Source organism: Symphalangus syndactylus, chromosome 14 (assembly GCF_028878055.3).
Source record: "Symphalangus syndactylus isolate Jambi chromosome 14, NHGRI_mSymSyn1-v2.1_pri, whole genome shotgun sequence".
In the NCBI taxonomy this organism is placed as follows: Eukaryota; Metazoa; Chordata; class Mammalia; order Primates; family Hylobatidae; genus Symphalangus; species Symphalangus syndactylus.
Window position 1 is genome coordinate 41,318,518 of NC_072436.2, and position 16,939 is coordinate 41,335,456.

The 16,939-nt window shown below is 38.2% G+C and overlaps 1 protein-coding gene across 6 annotated transcripts in view; it reads left to right on the forward strand.

Moving 5' to 3' along the window:
• Positions 1-16,939, forward strand: part of ZC3H8 (zinc finger CCCH-type containing 8) — a 45,700-nt gene that overhangs the window by 4,773 nt on the left and 23,988 nt on the right. For 3 of the 6 annotated variants that reach the window (XR_008650982.2, XM_055243347.2, XM_055243348.2), the window contains exons 2-6: positions 60-141; positions 11,319-11,541; positions 13,139-13,272; positions 15,528-15,644; positions 16,387-16,498. Coding sequence is in view for 5 of the 6 variants with exons in the window: in XM_055243347.2 (XP_055099322.1) it covers positions 60-141; positions 11,319-11,541; positions 13,139-13,272; positions 15,528-15,644; positions 16,387-16,498 (668 nt within the window). In the remaining variant the exon portion in view is untranslated. The other 3 variants (XM_055243349.2, XM_063616646.1, XM_055243350.2) reach the window with 2 other exon arrangements.

Consider the following 16,939-nt stretch of genomic DNA (forward strand, 5'->3'; position numbering starts at 1 on the left):
TGGTATGAACACTTCAGGTTGAAAAAACTCTTTTGTATTATTTGATATTTTTGCTACAGAATCGATGATGAAATAGATACAGAAGTTGAAGAAACACAAGAAGAGAAAATTAAACTGGAATGCGAGCAAATTCCCAAAAAAGTAAGATTAAGTTGACAACTGTTTAAGTTGGAAACGCAGATTTTTTTTTTCTCAGTTTCACATGGAACAACAAAAAAAGAAAAAACAGATAGAAATGGATATGAGAAATTAATGAAGGATCCTACTTGTCTCATTTTACCAGCATTTGGGACCCAGTTACTTATATCAAAGAAAACTGGTTATACTTTCTAAATAAATTATTATTTAATAACTTTATTGTCATTTAACATGATATATTTTTAATAATTGCATTTATTTCAATTTTTGTTATTTCTGAAATGGACTGTAAACAGTTTCAAAAGCTTCTTTCAAGTTGGGTTAACATTTTTGAGGGTTATGATTTGTTAACTTAACCAACCTTAGTGATTTATAGCTTAAAGCCCATATTAGTTCATTAGGGCTGCCATAACAAGGTACCACAGACTGGGTGGCTTAAACAACAGAACTTGGCCAGGCGCAGTGGCTCATGCCTGTAGTCCCAGCACTTTGGGAGGCCAAGGCGGATGGATCATGAGGTCAGGAGTTTGAGACCAGCCTGGCCAATATGGTGAAACCCATCTCTACTAAAAATACAAAAAAATTTAGCCAGGCATGGTGGCACGCACCTGTAGTCCTAGCTACTAGGGAGGCTGAGGCAGAAGAATCACTTGAACTCAGGAGGCAGAGGTTGCAGTAAGCCAAAATCCCGCCACTGCACTCCAGCCTGGGCAACAAAGCGAGACTCCATCTAAAAACAAAAAACCCAGAACTTTGTTGTCTCAAGGTTCTGGAGGCTGGAGGTCCCAGCACAAGGTGTTGGCAGGGTTGGTTCCTTCTGAGGGCTGTGGGGAAGAATCTATTCATTCGTCTCCCCTAGCTCCTGATGGAGTGCTGGCAGTCTTTTGTGATGGCTTGCAAAAGTATCATCCTGATTTCTGCCTTCATATTCACATGGTGTTCTCCCTGTATGCCTGTGTCTGAATTGTCTGAATTTCCTTTTTTTGAGACAGAGTCTTTCTCTGTCACCCAGGTTGGAGTGCAGTGGCACAATCTCTGCTCACTGCAACCTCCTTCTGGACTCAAGCAATTCTCAGCTTCCCAAGTAGCTGGGATTACAAGTGTGCACCACCATGCCCAGCTAATTTTTATGTTTTTTGTAGAGACAAAACATACATGGAGTTTGGCCATGTTGCCCAGGCTGGTCTCGAACTCCTGGGGTCAAGCAATCTGACCGCCTCGGCCTCCCAAAGTGCTGGGATTACAGGCCTGAGCCACTGTGCCCAGCTGAATTTTCCTTTTTTATAAGGAAATCAGTCACTGGACTAGGGCCCACCCTAATGACCTAATCTTAATTAATTACACTTGCAATGGCCCTATTTCCAAAAAAGGTCACATTCTGAGGTATTAGGGGTTAGAAGTTCATTATAAGAATTTTGGGAGGGTGCAGTTCAACCCATAACAAACGTAATGTCTATTCCTGTCTTGCCCTTCTTTTCTGTTTTTGAACATGGAGAAACCCCATCTCTACTAAAAATACAAAATTAGCCGGGCATGGTGGCAGGCACCTGTAATCCCAGCTACTCGGGAGGCTGAGGCAGGAGAATCGCTTAAACCTGGGAGACAGGTTGCGGTGAGCCGATATCATGCCATTGCACTCCAGCCTGGGCAACAAGAGCAAAATTCCGTCTCAAAAAAAAAAAAATTGAATTTTAACACACTATAGAAGAATGGGTTAAATTGTCACTGAGACTTATAAGACAGAAATAGACTTTAATAGTATATCTTTTACTTAGCTTGCTTGCTTGCTTGCTTTTTCTTTTTCTTTCTTTTCTTTCTGTCTCTGTCACCCAGGCTGGAGTGTGGTAGCATGATCTTGGCTCACTGCAACCTCCTTCTCCCAGGTTCAAGCAATTTTCCCACCTCAGCCTCCCAAGTAGCTGGGACTACAGGCAGACGCCACCACACCTGGCTAATTGTTGTACTTTTAGCAGAGACAGGGTTTCACCATGTTGCCCAGGCTGATCTCAAACTCCAGAGCTCAAGTGATCTGCCAGCCTCAGCCTCCTGAAGTGCTGGGATTATAGGTGTGAGCCACCATGCCCAGCCTCCTTAGCTTTATAAAAGAATACAGGACAGATGATAAAGCAGGTACAGTATCTTCATCTTCTTGGAAGCCTCTCAGCTACCCAAGTAAGCAACTCCTTTTCCCCTTTGGGGCCTATGCGGCTTCCAAAGATAAGAGCCAAGGTTGACGACAAGAAATTGCAACTTCAGCTTCCCATAAGTTTTTTATACTGCTTGAGTCACATAGGCCTCAGTCTTTTTGCCCACTTTTAGCCCCTCCAGACTTTGTATTATATATTATAACCTTCCACAGCAGACAGGCAGAAACAACATTCTACAATTGTCTTATGTAGTTTCCACAAAACAGTACTGTGAGAAGATGGACTCCTAGGTTATTCTCAACCAGGCTTGCTTCAGTGCAGGCTCTTCACTCACAAGTATGTAAAAGGTGAATACATTATCAAATAAATATCACAGCTAATTAATTAATTAACTTATTTATTTTTGAGACAGAGTCTCACTCTGTTGCACAGTCTGCAGTAAAGTAGCAAAATCTTGGCTCACTGCAACTTCCACCTCCCAGGTTCAAGCAATTCTCCTGCCTCAGCCTCCTAAGTAGCTGGGATTACAGGTGCCTGCCACCCACCTTGCCTGGCTAATTTTTGTATTTTTAGTAGAGATGGATTTTTGCCATCTTGGCCAGGCTGGTCTCGAACTCCTGAGCTCAAGTGATTGGCCCGCCTCGGCCTCCCAAACTGCTGGGATTACAGGTGTGAGCCACCATGCCTGGCCATAGCTTATTTAAAAGAGAATACCCAGGTAAACACTTTGCAAGTTAAGAAAGAGCATAAGGGTTTGATTTCATACCACCACAATAAAACAAATATTGCAGTAAAGCTAGGCACAAGAATGTTTTGGTTTCCCAGTGCATATAAAAGTTACATTTATACTATATGGTAGTCTGTTAGGTGTCCAATACCATTATATTTTAGAAAACAGTATATATCTTAATTAAAAATTCTTTGTAGCTAAAAAATGTTAACAGTCAGAGAGTCATCTTTTTGATGACAGAGGGTCTTGCCTCACTGTTGATAGCTGCTGAGAGTGGTGATTGCTAAACATTGAGGTGGCTCTGGCAATTTCTTAAAATAGGACAGCAGTAAAGTTTGTCACCTCAATTGACTTCTCCTTTTACAAAAGATTTCTCTGTAGTATGTGATGCTGTTTGATACCATTTTACCCACAGTAAAAATTTCAAAATTGGAGTCAATCGTCTCAACCCCTGCCACTCCTTTATCAACTAGGTTTATATAATATTCTAAATCTGTTGTCATTTCAACAATGTTCATAGCATCTTCACCAGAAATAGATTGCATCTCAAGAAACCACTTTGTTCACTCGTAAGAAGCAGCTCCTCATCTGTTCAAGTTTGATCATGAAGTTGCAGGAATTCAGTCACGTCTTCATTCTCCACTTCTAGTTCTAGTTCTCTTGCTTTTCCACCACACCTGCAATTACTTCCTCTACTGAAGTCTTGAACTCCTCAAAGTCATCCCTGAGGGTTGCAATCACCTTCTTTCAAACTCCTGTTAATGTTGATATTTGACCTTCTGCCATGAATCACGAATGTTCTTAATGGCAGCTAAAATTGTGAATCCTTTCTAGGTTTTCAATTTACTCTGCCCAGATCCATCAGAGAAATCACTTTCTATGGCAACTATAACCTTAAAAAAGTGTATTTATTTCTTAAATAAGACTTGAAAGTCAATTATTCCTTGATCCATAAGCTGCAGAATGGTTGTTGTGTTTGTGGACATGAAAATATTCATCTCCATCAGAGCTCTTGGGTGACTGGGTGCATTGTCAATGAGCAGGAGTATTTTGAAAAGGATATTTTTTCTGAGCACTAGGTCTCAACAGTGGGCTTAAAATATTCAGTAAACCATGCTGTAAACAGATATACTGCCATCTAGGCTCTGTTGCTCCATATATAGAGCACAGGCAGAGTATATTTAGCATAATTCTTAAGCGCCCTAGAACTTTCAAATTGGTAAATGAGCATTGGTTTCAACTTAAAGTCACCAGCTGCATTAGCTCCTAACAAGAGTTAGCCTATCTTTTTGAAACCTTTTAAAGTATTTTATTTGTATAAATTTACGGGGTGCAAGTGCAGTTTTGTTACATGCATAGATTGTAGTGGTGAAGTCAGGGTATTCTTTGAATTGAGGTATTGACTTCTCTCGAGTTATGAAAGTCCTAAGTGGCATCTTCTTCCAACAAAAGGCTGTTTCATTTACATTGAAAATCTGTTGTTTAGTGTGGCCACCTTTATCAATGATCTTAGCTAGATCTTCTGGATAATTTGCAGCTTTTACATCAGCACTTGTTGCTTCATCATGCACATTGCTTTTTGAGATGGAGTCTTGCTCTGTCACCCAGGCTGGAGTGCATTGGCATTACCGTGGCTCACTGCATCCTCTGCCTCCTGGGTTCAAGCGATTCTCCTGCCTCAGCCTCCTGAGTAGCTGGGACTACAGGTGTGCCCCATAACACCCAGCTAATTTTTGTATTTTTAATAGAGACAGGGTTTCACCATGTTGGCTAGGCTGGTCTTGAACCCCTGGCCTCAAGTGATCTGCCCGCCTCGGCCTCCTAAAGTGCTGGGATTATAAGCATGAGCCACTGCGCCTGGCCTGTCATGCACTTTTATGTGATGGAGACATCGTCTATCCATAAACCTCAAGAACCAACCTCTGCTAACTTCAGGCTTTTCTTCTGCAGCTTCCTCACCTTTTTCCACCTTCATAGAATTGAAGAGAGTTAGGGCCTTGCCCTGGATTAGGCTTTGGCTTAAGGGAATGTTGTGACTGGTTTGATCTTCTATCCAGACCAATACAACTTCCTCTGTATCAGCAATAAGGCTGTTTTGTGTTCATATCATTAGTGTGTTCACTGGAGTAGCACTTTTAATTTCCTTCAGGAACCTTCCCTTTGCATTCACAAGTTGGCTATTTGGCTTACGAGGCCTAGCTTTCAGCTTGTCTTGGCTTTTGACATGCCTTCCTAAGCTTAAATCATTTCTAGCTTTTGATTTCAATAGAGACATATGATTCTTCCTTTCCCTTGAACACTTAGAAGCCATTGTAGGGTTATTAATTAGTCTAATTTCAGTATCTTAGTGTCTCAGGGAATAGGGAAGCCTGAGGGGAGAGGGAGGGAGAGAGACAGGAGAATGGCTGGTTGGTGGAGCCGTCAGAACACATGCAACATTTATCGATTAAGTTCGCCATCTTATGTGGGCTTGGTTCATGGCACCCCCTCAAAAATTACAATAGTAACATCAAAGACCACTGATCACAGATCGCTATAACAGATACATTGCGAGAATTACCAAAATGTGACACAGAGACACAGAGTGAACACGTGCTTTTCAAAAAATGGTGCCAATAGACTTGTTTGATGCAGGGTTGCCACAGACCTTCAATTTGTAAAAGAAATGCATTATTTGTGACACACAGTAAAATGAAGGACATTAAATAAGGTAGGCCTATAACTTTCTTTGTAGATATCTCACATCTTATATACCTTTTGTTATATTTATTGCTAAGTGTTTAATGAAACTATTGTGAATAATATTTTTTTAAGTATCATTTTCTAGCTGTTGGTTTCTCATTGGTTGGCATACACCCATCTGTAGGGATGCATGGAAGACAGATTTTTGAGTTCTTGTTAACATTTCTGAAAATATCTTGAATTTATCCTCATTGTTGATAGTTTGGCTGAAATAGAATTAAGTTTGAGGTTACTGCTACATTGTCTTCTACTATCCAGTGTTACAAAGGTGAAATTTACCAATTTCATTCTAGTATCTTTGTAAGTATCCTGTTTTGTCTGGAAGCTTTAAGGCTCTTCTCTTCGTTCTTGGCATTCTTAACTATGAGATTGTGAATCTTTTTTCATTCATTCTGCTTGGTGCTATTGTGGTGAGATTATTTACTCATATCCTTTTATATGAGACATATCTCTTATTTTTTATCTTTTTTCTTTATATCCCAAGATACTTCCTCTGTTTCTATTTATCGTTATTTCATAAATTACAATTGAAGATCTTATTCTTGTTTTGATAACTTTCTAACATTGTTTTTGAATATATTTTTAATATTTGTGTATTTTTTAATTTTCAAGTTCTTTTTCTCAAATGATAGTTGCTTCTTCTCGATCTGTTTTTCAGTTATTTTCTTGCTTTTTTGTTATGTTCTGTAGATCAGGAATCAGTAAGCATTTTCTATAAAGGACAAGACAATAAATATTTTAGGTTTTTAAGGCAAGAAGCAAAATCGAGGATGTTATTTAGGTACTTATAATGAAGGAGAGAAAACAAGTTTCCACAACACAGCCTTTGACTGATAGACTTCAGTACATAATAATAATTGTTTTTTAATACAATTCTAATGAGAAGAATGGGATTCTTCTTTGTGAGGTAGTTATTTGCTTAATTGGGGTTCAAAGTTACTGTTCCTTATCAAAATTGATTGCAAAGATTCATCTGTTAAGCTGATATATAATAAGACTATTTCATCTCTGAAAATGTCTTTTCACTATAGATGGATATTGCCAAATACTGATATCAGTTCACCAGAATATTATTTTAATTGAGCATATTCATTGCCTGGAAGACATTTATGGAACTTTATTCGATTCTTCTCTTAGATTTGTCTTTTAGCACGTTACTGCATTGCAGATGAATCACTGCCAATCAAAGGTTAGGCGGAAGCTCCTCAGTTGCATAGTTAAATGGATTTTGAAGCACTTACTTTAAAGTCTGAAAAAACACTCTGGAACTGTTTGAGTATGCAAAATATATCTGCTGCAAATTAATGTAGGTATGGAGATCTTGTTCCTATTTTAACTTTGAACAGCACAGTGATACCGAGCAGTGTCAGTAACACCTGTGAACTCATTAAAAGCCAAGGAAAACCACTGGAAAGTATTTACCTGGTTTTAAATTGTCTGATGAAGCTCCAGTTTCCTCATATCTTTGAGCAGCTGTTCTTGCCAAAAGGCCACTTGTCTTAAGAACTTTATTTTCTCTGGACAGATTTCTTTAACTGCTGTAATCAATCATGATTTAATTAACTCACTATAAGCTTTCTTTGGCTACAAATGAAACTTACTTTGATTATAGCTTTGTTTTTGTTTTATTTTTGGAAAGAAAGAAATCTGTGGATGTGATCATTTATTTTAAATTGTCTAATTTTTTTTAAAACTTAATTTTAATCAGAAGAGAGCTGGAGTAAAATTTTCTAATTTTTCTGTTACTCTCATGAGTTGGGAATATTGTGATGAATGCTTAATACTGTAATGTCAACATACATTGTTTTCTTTTAGCACTACTGTAGTATTGTTACATAATAACCACAGTGATTTGCCGTCTGACTTGACAGTATAATAATCCACAATTCACTGTGCCTTTAAATACTTGACATTTGAAGTCTGCTTTTTGTGTTTTGATGTGGTAAGTATGCTCTGGAAATAAAAAAAATTAAATGGCGTGAGGTACTCAATGAAGCACTCAAAATGTTGTCAATTTATAACTGAGCATCTCTGCAAAGTGATGAGAATGCCATGAAGGTCTCTTGCAGCTACTCAGCTCTGCTGTTGTAGCAAAGAAGCAGGCCATATAATATATAAATGAATGAGTGTGCCTATATTCCAATAAAATTGTATTTATGGACTCTGAAATTTGAATTTTATATAGTTTTCAAGTGTCATGAAATATTCTTTTGATTTCTTTTGTTTCAACCATGAAAAAATATGTAAAGTTCATTCTTAGCTTGTGGGTGCTTACAAACACAGGTGGCAGAGCGGATTTTGCCCTTGGGTTGTAGTTCACTGATTCCAGCTCAGATTTTTGTCACATGCTTTTGTATTCCTTTGTTGTCCATTCATTTAAGAAAAGCCCAGAGAGTTAATAGATGTCCTCTGCTGATGTGTTGGTAAGTCTGTGTCTCTAAAGGCCTTTTCTCTAAATAGGAAGCCTGACGGGGTGGTGAGTGAGTAGGCTGTGTGGATAGGAGGTTTCCCAGCAGTGTAAGAGTTCTCAGCCCACTTTGTGCCATGCACCCCCTTTAGCAGTCTGGTGAAGCCTATGGACCCCTTTTCAAGTTTTTTAAGTGTATAAAATAAAATGTCTGATTACAAAGGAAATTGATTTGATTGAAATACAGTTTATCAAAATATTAAAAAACAAATGCTATAGAGTAATATGTTCTTTATTACTTTATCACTGAATATTAAGACCTAGCAGAGCAGTTAGTCTGATTCTAATTTTGCAGTGGTCATGAACATAAAAGATATTTTGAGATCTGCAGCAACTATAATGTGATACATGAAAATATCTGTGATTTGTATTAGTGACAGTCACAGGCACTGCTGATACTGCTATATTTTGTTTCCTATGTTCAAAACAGAATAACATATTTGAACATACTTCCTTTGTTCAAATACCAAATGTCAATTTGGAGGTTGATGAAAATAATATGTGGTTTTCTTCTCATTCAAGTTCACTGACTTTTCTGAATTCAATCTATAGGCCCTTGAGGGGGGTCTCTGGACAGCAGGGTGAGAACCCCTGCTTTATGGTGAGTAGGATGGAGTATTTTTCTAGTAGGGGTTGCTCCCAAATGCCAGCCCGTGGAAGAGTTAGTACCTCCATGTGGGTGGTCGTAGTACCCACATCTTAGCTTTTACCAGACATTCTATTCTATTTCTTTGGATAACAGCCTTCTCTTTTTTTCCTAGGGAAAGTACCTGGGTGATTGTGTTCTGGAGAGGGAGAGGGCAGAGAGAATTTGTTGTAACAGCTTTGTCTGTTTTATGTAGAATTTTAATTCATTCTCATTTATAGCCCCATTCTCACACTGTACCTAAGCCCACCCTTTAGAGCATAACTTCCTTTTTGTCTATCAGAAATTTGACTCTTAATTCCTGATGAATACACTTCATGCCTTCTATACACACACACAACACAACACACACACACACACAGACACTGTTACCTGTACTTTAATTTTGGAGGTTTCTGGAGGCCATACTAGTTCAGTAAACCATCTTGAAAAAAAAAAAGTTATTTAGACTCTATTACAACGGAGAAAGGGGTTGTAATCATGTTCGTATACTTTTTAAATTATACAAAAAACAACAAACTGAAGCAATGAGTTTATAGCTAGCTAAGTGAAGAAAAGTACTCAATTATTTGTATTTTATATGTTTCAATGCCCTCTGAAAAGAATCATTAGTAATATTCATCCCTACTGTATTAATAAAACAGCACAATTGATGATTGTCCTGGCTTTATTAATGTTGCCAGATTGTTTCATGTCTTCATTTAATATAAGTCCGACGTATTATTACTTGTCGTAAAAGGAGTCTGCTTCAATACTGTAGGCCCATGTGTTTTGTGCAGGCAGAGGGAACTTAATCACTCATTTGGATCATTTTAATATTTTGATTCAGATGCACTGAAGAAAATATCACCTCTATGTATTTGATTAAGCTAAACTTCCTAGGAGCTGCTGCATACCAAATAATCTTTTTGGTTCCCCCATGTCTACTAAATAAAATTAAAGGCCAAAACCAAGGTAAACATAATCTATCACAGGAGTCGGCCAACCTTTTCATAAAGGATCAGTTAATGAATCTTTTCACCTTTGTAGGCCATGTTGTCTCTGTCACAAGTAAGACAAAATGTAAATGAACGGATGTAATTGGTGTTACAGTAAAACTGTATTTCAGAAACAGGTGGTGAAGCTGAAAGTTTGCCAACCCCTGATCTATCGGTCCAGAAGTTATATTTACAAGTTTATTCTATGGTGTTAGTGGGAAAAAGGCATTCTTTCTTGAAGACCTAGAGACAAGAAGTTTGGTGGCCTGAAGATATTAGATTGGTTGGTAGTCTTGTCTGGTGTAGTGAAGATAAGGTATAATTGAGGCCATTGTCAGATCAAGAAACTTCCTCAGCTTGTTTGGATTCTTTAAGCAGAGAGCAAGTTCATTTTCTAGGCTTATAATCAATCCTCTGGTGGAACAACTCCTAACTTTGAAGTTAACCATCGGAAATAAACTGTTGGCGGGCATGGTGGCTCATGGCTATAATCCCAGCACTTTGGGAGGCCGAGGCAGGTGGATCACTTGAGGTCAGCAGTTCGAGACCAGCCTGGCCAATATGGTGAAACCCCGTCTATACCAAAAATACCAAAAATGATAGGATGCCATTTCTTCCTGACATCAGAATAGGAGCCCTTTGATACTTGATCATTTTTTAAAAATAAACTTTCTGATTAAAATGTGTCATACATACTAATTATAATTATACCATTTAACATACCTGTGTCCCCAACTGTAGACACACGTGTAACCAATACCTGAAAATTTTTATGCAGAAATTGCTTTAAGTCATCTGCTGTGATCAGCTTGGGCCCCTCTAGGATTAGCTCCCATACCTGAGTTCTTCACCCTTGCCTTGGGCACTTGCAACAACAGAGTTAGGAAACTCTTTCTGAAAGTAAAGTTAACTCGATTACAGAGAATAGGGTAGTTCTTTATTCCTTGTCATCATTGCTGCTACCACTCCTGCGAGTTACAGGAGAAAGACTAGGCTTTGGTAGCTTAGATGTATCTTAAGTGTAAGTGGGTTTTCATATGGACTATTACAGTTTACTTGGTGTTTTTAAATGTCTTCAATAATTTATCATTTTGTAAATTATTGAAGACATTTAAAAGTACTGTCAATGCAAAGGCAGAAATGTAATGTGTGAACTGTAATACTGTAATCCTCTCATATCAAATAATTAAGATTTAGGGGTTTAGACTTTTAATTCAGTCAAAGGCATACAATGTACAAATTTAGAATCTTCCCTCAAATCATCTTTAAGGATAGATAAGTCATAGTGGTTTGTTAGTTTAATTCTGGAAATTTTCAAATATATGAGTGGAGAGAATAGTATATGAACCCCATGTACCTGTTAGCCAACTTCAGCAATGACCAGTTTATAGCCAATCTTGTTTCTTCTGTATCGCCAGGTTGTTTTGAATCATGCTAGGTTTTTAAAATTGAAGTTTTAATTTTTACTTAGTTTAGACACTTTGGAAACTCTGCAATATCACCAAAAAGTTCGCTGCGTAGAAAATCAAGAAGTAAGGACTATGATGTATATAGTGATAATGATATCTGCAGTCAGGAATCAGAAGATAATTTTGCCAAAGAGCTTCAACAGTACATACAAGCCAGAGAAATGGCAAATGCTGCTCAACCTGAAGAATCTACAAAGAAAGAACGAGTAAAAGATACCCCACAGGGTAAGAGTCAAACTATTTTATCATTTAAAGTTTATGTAGAGAAGCAGTCACAGTTGTCCGTATATGGACAGAGGATTTTTCCTTGTACTTTATCTCATGGTAAGACTATGGTTTTCATGGATATTTATACCAGACATGAGCTTGCATGGCCAGAGACCCCATCTGAGACCTGGCCACTTGGTGCATTAAATGCTCAGTTTGTAGGGGGAGCTGGAGGATGGAGATGGGTTATCGAAGGCCATGACTATTTCTAAAGGGAGAATGCTAAAGCCCTGGCCTCTGCATGTATGAAGGATAGGATGTGCCTGTTTGTATTGCTGTCATTTAAAGAGGAATTGACTGGAATGGTTGTATGTCAGACTGTAACTCAGAAATATATTCTTCTAGATTACTAAAATGAGATTTAGCCATAAATATGAGGGCAGATGGCAATTATAAATGAAATTTTTGGCCAGGCACGGTGGCTCACGCCTGTAATCCCAGCACTTTGGAAGGCCAAGGCCGGTGGATCACTTGAGGTCAGGAGTTCGAGACCAGCCTGGCCAACTTGATGAAACCTAAAAATAAAAAAAGTATCAGTATGGTGGCACACGCCTGTAATCCCAGCTACCCTGGAGGCTGAGGCACAAGAATCACTTGAGCCTAGGAGGCAGAGGTTGCAGTGAGCCAAGATTGCACAGTGCACTCCAACCTGGACAACAGAGCAAGACTCTGTCTCAAAAAAAAAAATTAAAATTTTAATGCTGTCATTTTTTTGTTGTTTTCTTTTCTTAAAATGGATCTGTATTGCTTGAGCCCAGGAGTTCGAGGCTCCAGTAAACTATGATTATGCCATTGCAGGATGGAGGATAGATAAATAAATAAAAACTTGATCTATTTAAAATGTTTTCAGTGAAAAATCTGACAGTAATATATGAGGTCATTTTAAACACTTAAAGCTTTTACTGTTACAGTTCCTAATTAGATCCATCATACTCTGAACGCTTCAAAAGGATCTGCCTTAGAGCTTGTAAGACTGATTTTATTATTTTGCTTTTTTCTTGACAATGCCTTATATATTTTTAAAAACAATGAATGGAGAATCCAGGATGTATTATCATAATTCTCTTTTTGGTCCTGTAGTCCCAGAGCTTCTAGAAAAACTGATCAATATCATGCCAGTTTTCACTTATCGAGCCTTAGAGAACTTTCCTCAATTATTGTAAATCATACTTTATTTTTCCGTTTGTTTTGAGACAGGTTCTCACTCTGTTGCCCAGGCTGGATTGCAGTGGTGCAGTCATAGCTCACTGTAACCTTGAACTCCTTGGCTCAGGCAATCCTCCTGCCTTAGCCTATAGTCCCAGAGTAGCTGGACTACAGGCGTGCACCACCATACCCGGCTACGTTTTTGTAGAGACAAGATCTCTAGGCTGTCTAGGCTGGCCTTGAATGCTTAGACTGGCCTTGAACTCCTAGCCTTGAGCAGTCCTCCTGCCTCAGCCTCCCAAAGAGCTGTGATTGCAGACATGAGCCACTGCACCCAGCCCCGTACTTCTTAAAAGTAAACTGCTATTGTAACTTTATGTCATTTTTTAAATTAATTTTTTGTTTTTAGCTGCTAAACAAAAAAATAAAAATCTTAAAGCTGGTCACAAGAATGGCAAACAGAAGAAAATGAAGCGAAAATGGCCTGGCACTGGAAACAAAGGATCAAATGCTTTGCTGAGGAACAGTGGCTCACAGGAAGAGGTATAAGAACATATGCTTCTAGGAATACCTGACCCCTGCATGCTTTTGGACTTGATCTTATACTTCAGTGACAAGAAGTGCTATGTGATATGGAGAGGTGGAAGCATCCCACAGAATCGGTTTTCGGATGAAGATGTCCTTTTACTATCACTGGGTTCTCCGTGTTTCTTATTGCAGCTTTCTTTTTCTCACTAATTAGCTGCCAGCACCACTTTTAAGCCTTAGTCTTCTCACTGTTGTTCCTGAATATATGCATACAAGCTCCTTGATTTTTATTATTATTATTTTTATTTATTATTTTTTTTTTTTGAGACGGAGTCTCACCTTGTAACCCAGGCTGGTGCGATCTCGGCTCACTGCAACCTCTGCCTCCCGGGTTCAAGCGATTCTTCTGCCTCAGCCTCCTGAGTAGCTGGGACTACAGGTGTGTGCCACCACACCCGGCTAATTTTTGTATTTTTAGTAGAGACAGGGTTTCGCCATGTTGGCCAGGCTGGTCTTGAACTTCTGACCTCAGGTGATCCACCTGCCTCGGCTCCCACCACCCACCACCTCCCTAAGTGCTGGGATTACAGGCATGAGCCACTGTGCCAGGCCGCTCCTTGATTTTTTTTTTTTTTTTTTTTTAGTGTTATACTATCAGTGACTCTGGAAAAATGGGAAGCCCAGAGAAGATCAAATAGTCATGAGGCATTTCAGAGGCCACTGAGTCTTACAAATTTTTTACTACTAAAGTCCCTCATCCTGGCTCCCTCTGGAAATTAAAAATCAGTATTTCTGAGCATCGGCCTTACCAAATCTCCCCACTCCCCACCTTCCTGTATTTTGATTTTGGTTTTCAGAAGTTCCTTTTCCTTGGTCTGTAGATGTAAGCAGGGTAGAATAATAAGTACCTCTTCTGGATTCCACTTTTCTGAGGGCTTTTAACTGGATGGCAACTTTTTTTATTAGGCTTGGTCATGGGGACAAGGGTAAGGGGTGGTAAAATATTAGAAATGCCAAATATTCTAGATTGAAAAACATTTATATACAGTCTATCCCCTGCCTCCATATTTTATGAAGGAGGAATCTGAAGCCCTATGGTTCAAATAACTACCCATAGTCACACAGGGCCAAGCCAGGACTAGGATTTTGTTTCTCAACCCCCTGTCAATATTCTCTTTGATGTGATTTACATGGCTCAAATGATTATTCAGCCAAAGCTGACAGCCCTTCTACACAAGGAAGAAATTGTAAACATACATAGTAGAATTTAATAATGTTACCAAATAAAACAAAAGATTTAAACTGGCAGATATTTATAAGACATAAATTTGATGGTGCCAAGTGGAAATTTGACATATTATAAATGACTGTACACTCAGCTCCCTTGTTTGTACATACTGTATTCCTAAAACTGTATTCAAAAATTTGGTATACAGAAGCTGTAAGCTGTAGCATAAGTTAACATGTAAAAAGTACCTTATGTTTCTGAAGAGCTTAAATGTATTATAAGATTTTCTTCCTTTTTTTAATATAAAAATCTCCTTTTATACCTTTATCACCATCTTTGATCAACTCACACCCAGTGAGCATCTCATTGAAATTATATAGATTCCACTGCTTTTGGTTCACTCTGATTTCCAACTTTGTTCTTAGACTTCATTTTTTAATCATAAATACTATCACTTTCATTTAAATTTTTTTTTTTCCTCCCTGAGATGGAGTCTCGTTCTGTTGTCCAGGCTGGAGTGCAGTGGTGCAATCTTGGCTCACTGCAACCTCTGCCTCCTGGGTTCAAGCGATTCTCCTGCCTCAGCCTCCAGAGTAGCTGGGATTACAGGCGCACACCACCACTCCCAGCTAATTTTTATATTTTAGTAGAGATGAGGTTTCACTATGTTGGCCAGGCTGGTCTCGAACTCCTGACCTCAAGTGGTCCACCCGCCTCAGCCTCCCAAAGTGCTGGGATTACAGGCATGAGCCACTGTGTCTGGCCCATTTAAAAAATTTTTTTCATTCATTTTTACAAAATAAAGGCAATGTATAATATTCAAATCAATACAAACACTAATATTCAATGATGGAATGCTGTTGAAACTGACAAAACATTCATTTTTAACCTGGTGTACAGAAATCCAAGTTTTACATATGAAGGCCAATTTAGAAGAGTCACCTTTAAGGCTTTGAAGTTGGTTTAAATAATTTTGTGCAACATAATAAAATATTTAGTTTTCTGTTTCTTACATTTAGTTTTTTTGTTTTTGTTTTTAAAGGATGGTAAACCTAAAGAGAAGCAGCAGCATTTGAGTCAGGCATTCATCAACCAACATACAGTGGAACGCAAGGGAAAACAAATTTGTAAATATTTTCTTGAAAGGAAATGTATTAAGGTATAAAAATGTGTAAGCAAAAATCTACTAAAATGTAAAACTGCTCTTTCTGTTTGATACTCTTTTAATTCATACCTTTAGGTTTTTAAAGCTGTTTCATTCTGGAAAAAATTCAGTTAGAAAATTTTAGTGAAGTATGCTTTTATGTTTAAAAAAGTAGACAGGCCTGTAATCCCAGCGGTTTGGGAGGCCGACGCAGGTGGATCACCTGAGTCAGATAATTTTTATTTATTTATTTATTTATTTTTTTGAGATGGAGTCTCACTCTGTCGCCTGGGCTGGAGTGCAGTGGCGCAATCTCGGCTCACTACAAGCTCCACCTCCCGGGTTCACGCCATTCTCCTGCCTCAGCCTCCCAAGTAGCTGGGACTACAGACGCTAGCCACCACACCCGGCTAATTTTTTTGTATTGTTAGTAGGGACGGGGTTTCACCATGTTAGCCAGGATGGTCTTGATCTTCTGACCTCATGATCCACCTGCCTCGGCCTCCCAAAGTGCTGGGATTACAGGCGTGAGCCACTGATAATTTTAAAAAATGCTTTATTTTTAAAAATGTTTGGGACTTAAGTAGATTTTAAGCAGATATATGTGATGTGGTTATAATTTATTAACAATTAGAATTTGCTACCTCTAAGACTTTGGTTCTTTCTGGAATCATTTGCTTATTTAAAGTTTAGTAGGAATTATAATGACTTGACTATGAGAAATAATGGCTTTTCCTTGCTCCTTCTTTTGGCCTAGGGAGACCAGTGTAAATTTGATCATGATGCAGAGATAGAGAAGAAAAAGGAAATGTGTAAGTTTTATGTACAAGGATATTGTACCAGAGGTGAAAACTGTCTGTATTTGCATAATATCCTTTATCAGAAGCTATGGTGACTTTATTATTTATAAATATTTACATGAACATTTTACATGTGCAACATTTTTAATGAAACCAGTGTTTTAGCTATACCAAAATGATATTATCCAAGCCCAACTTAGTATCAAAGTGATTAAATTGTACATGGATTTTTTCATAAGCAAGAAAAGAGGAATTCTTTAGAAAATCTCTCAAATGATGATTCTTTCTGCTCAACCTGGGTGGTATAGAGGGTCCATGAGACCTCTTCAAATCCCAGAAAGACTTATCACAATTTCTACTGTGACACTGACTAATTGAATCTATATTCAAATAGGCTACTTCATAAAAAGGCAGGGATTACATAATTTGGGAGTACCTGTTTTCCGTGTATTCTGTACTATGTAGAAATTAATCATCCCTTAATTTGCAGAATAGCCTTAGCTCTTCAGT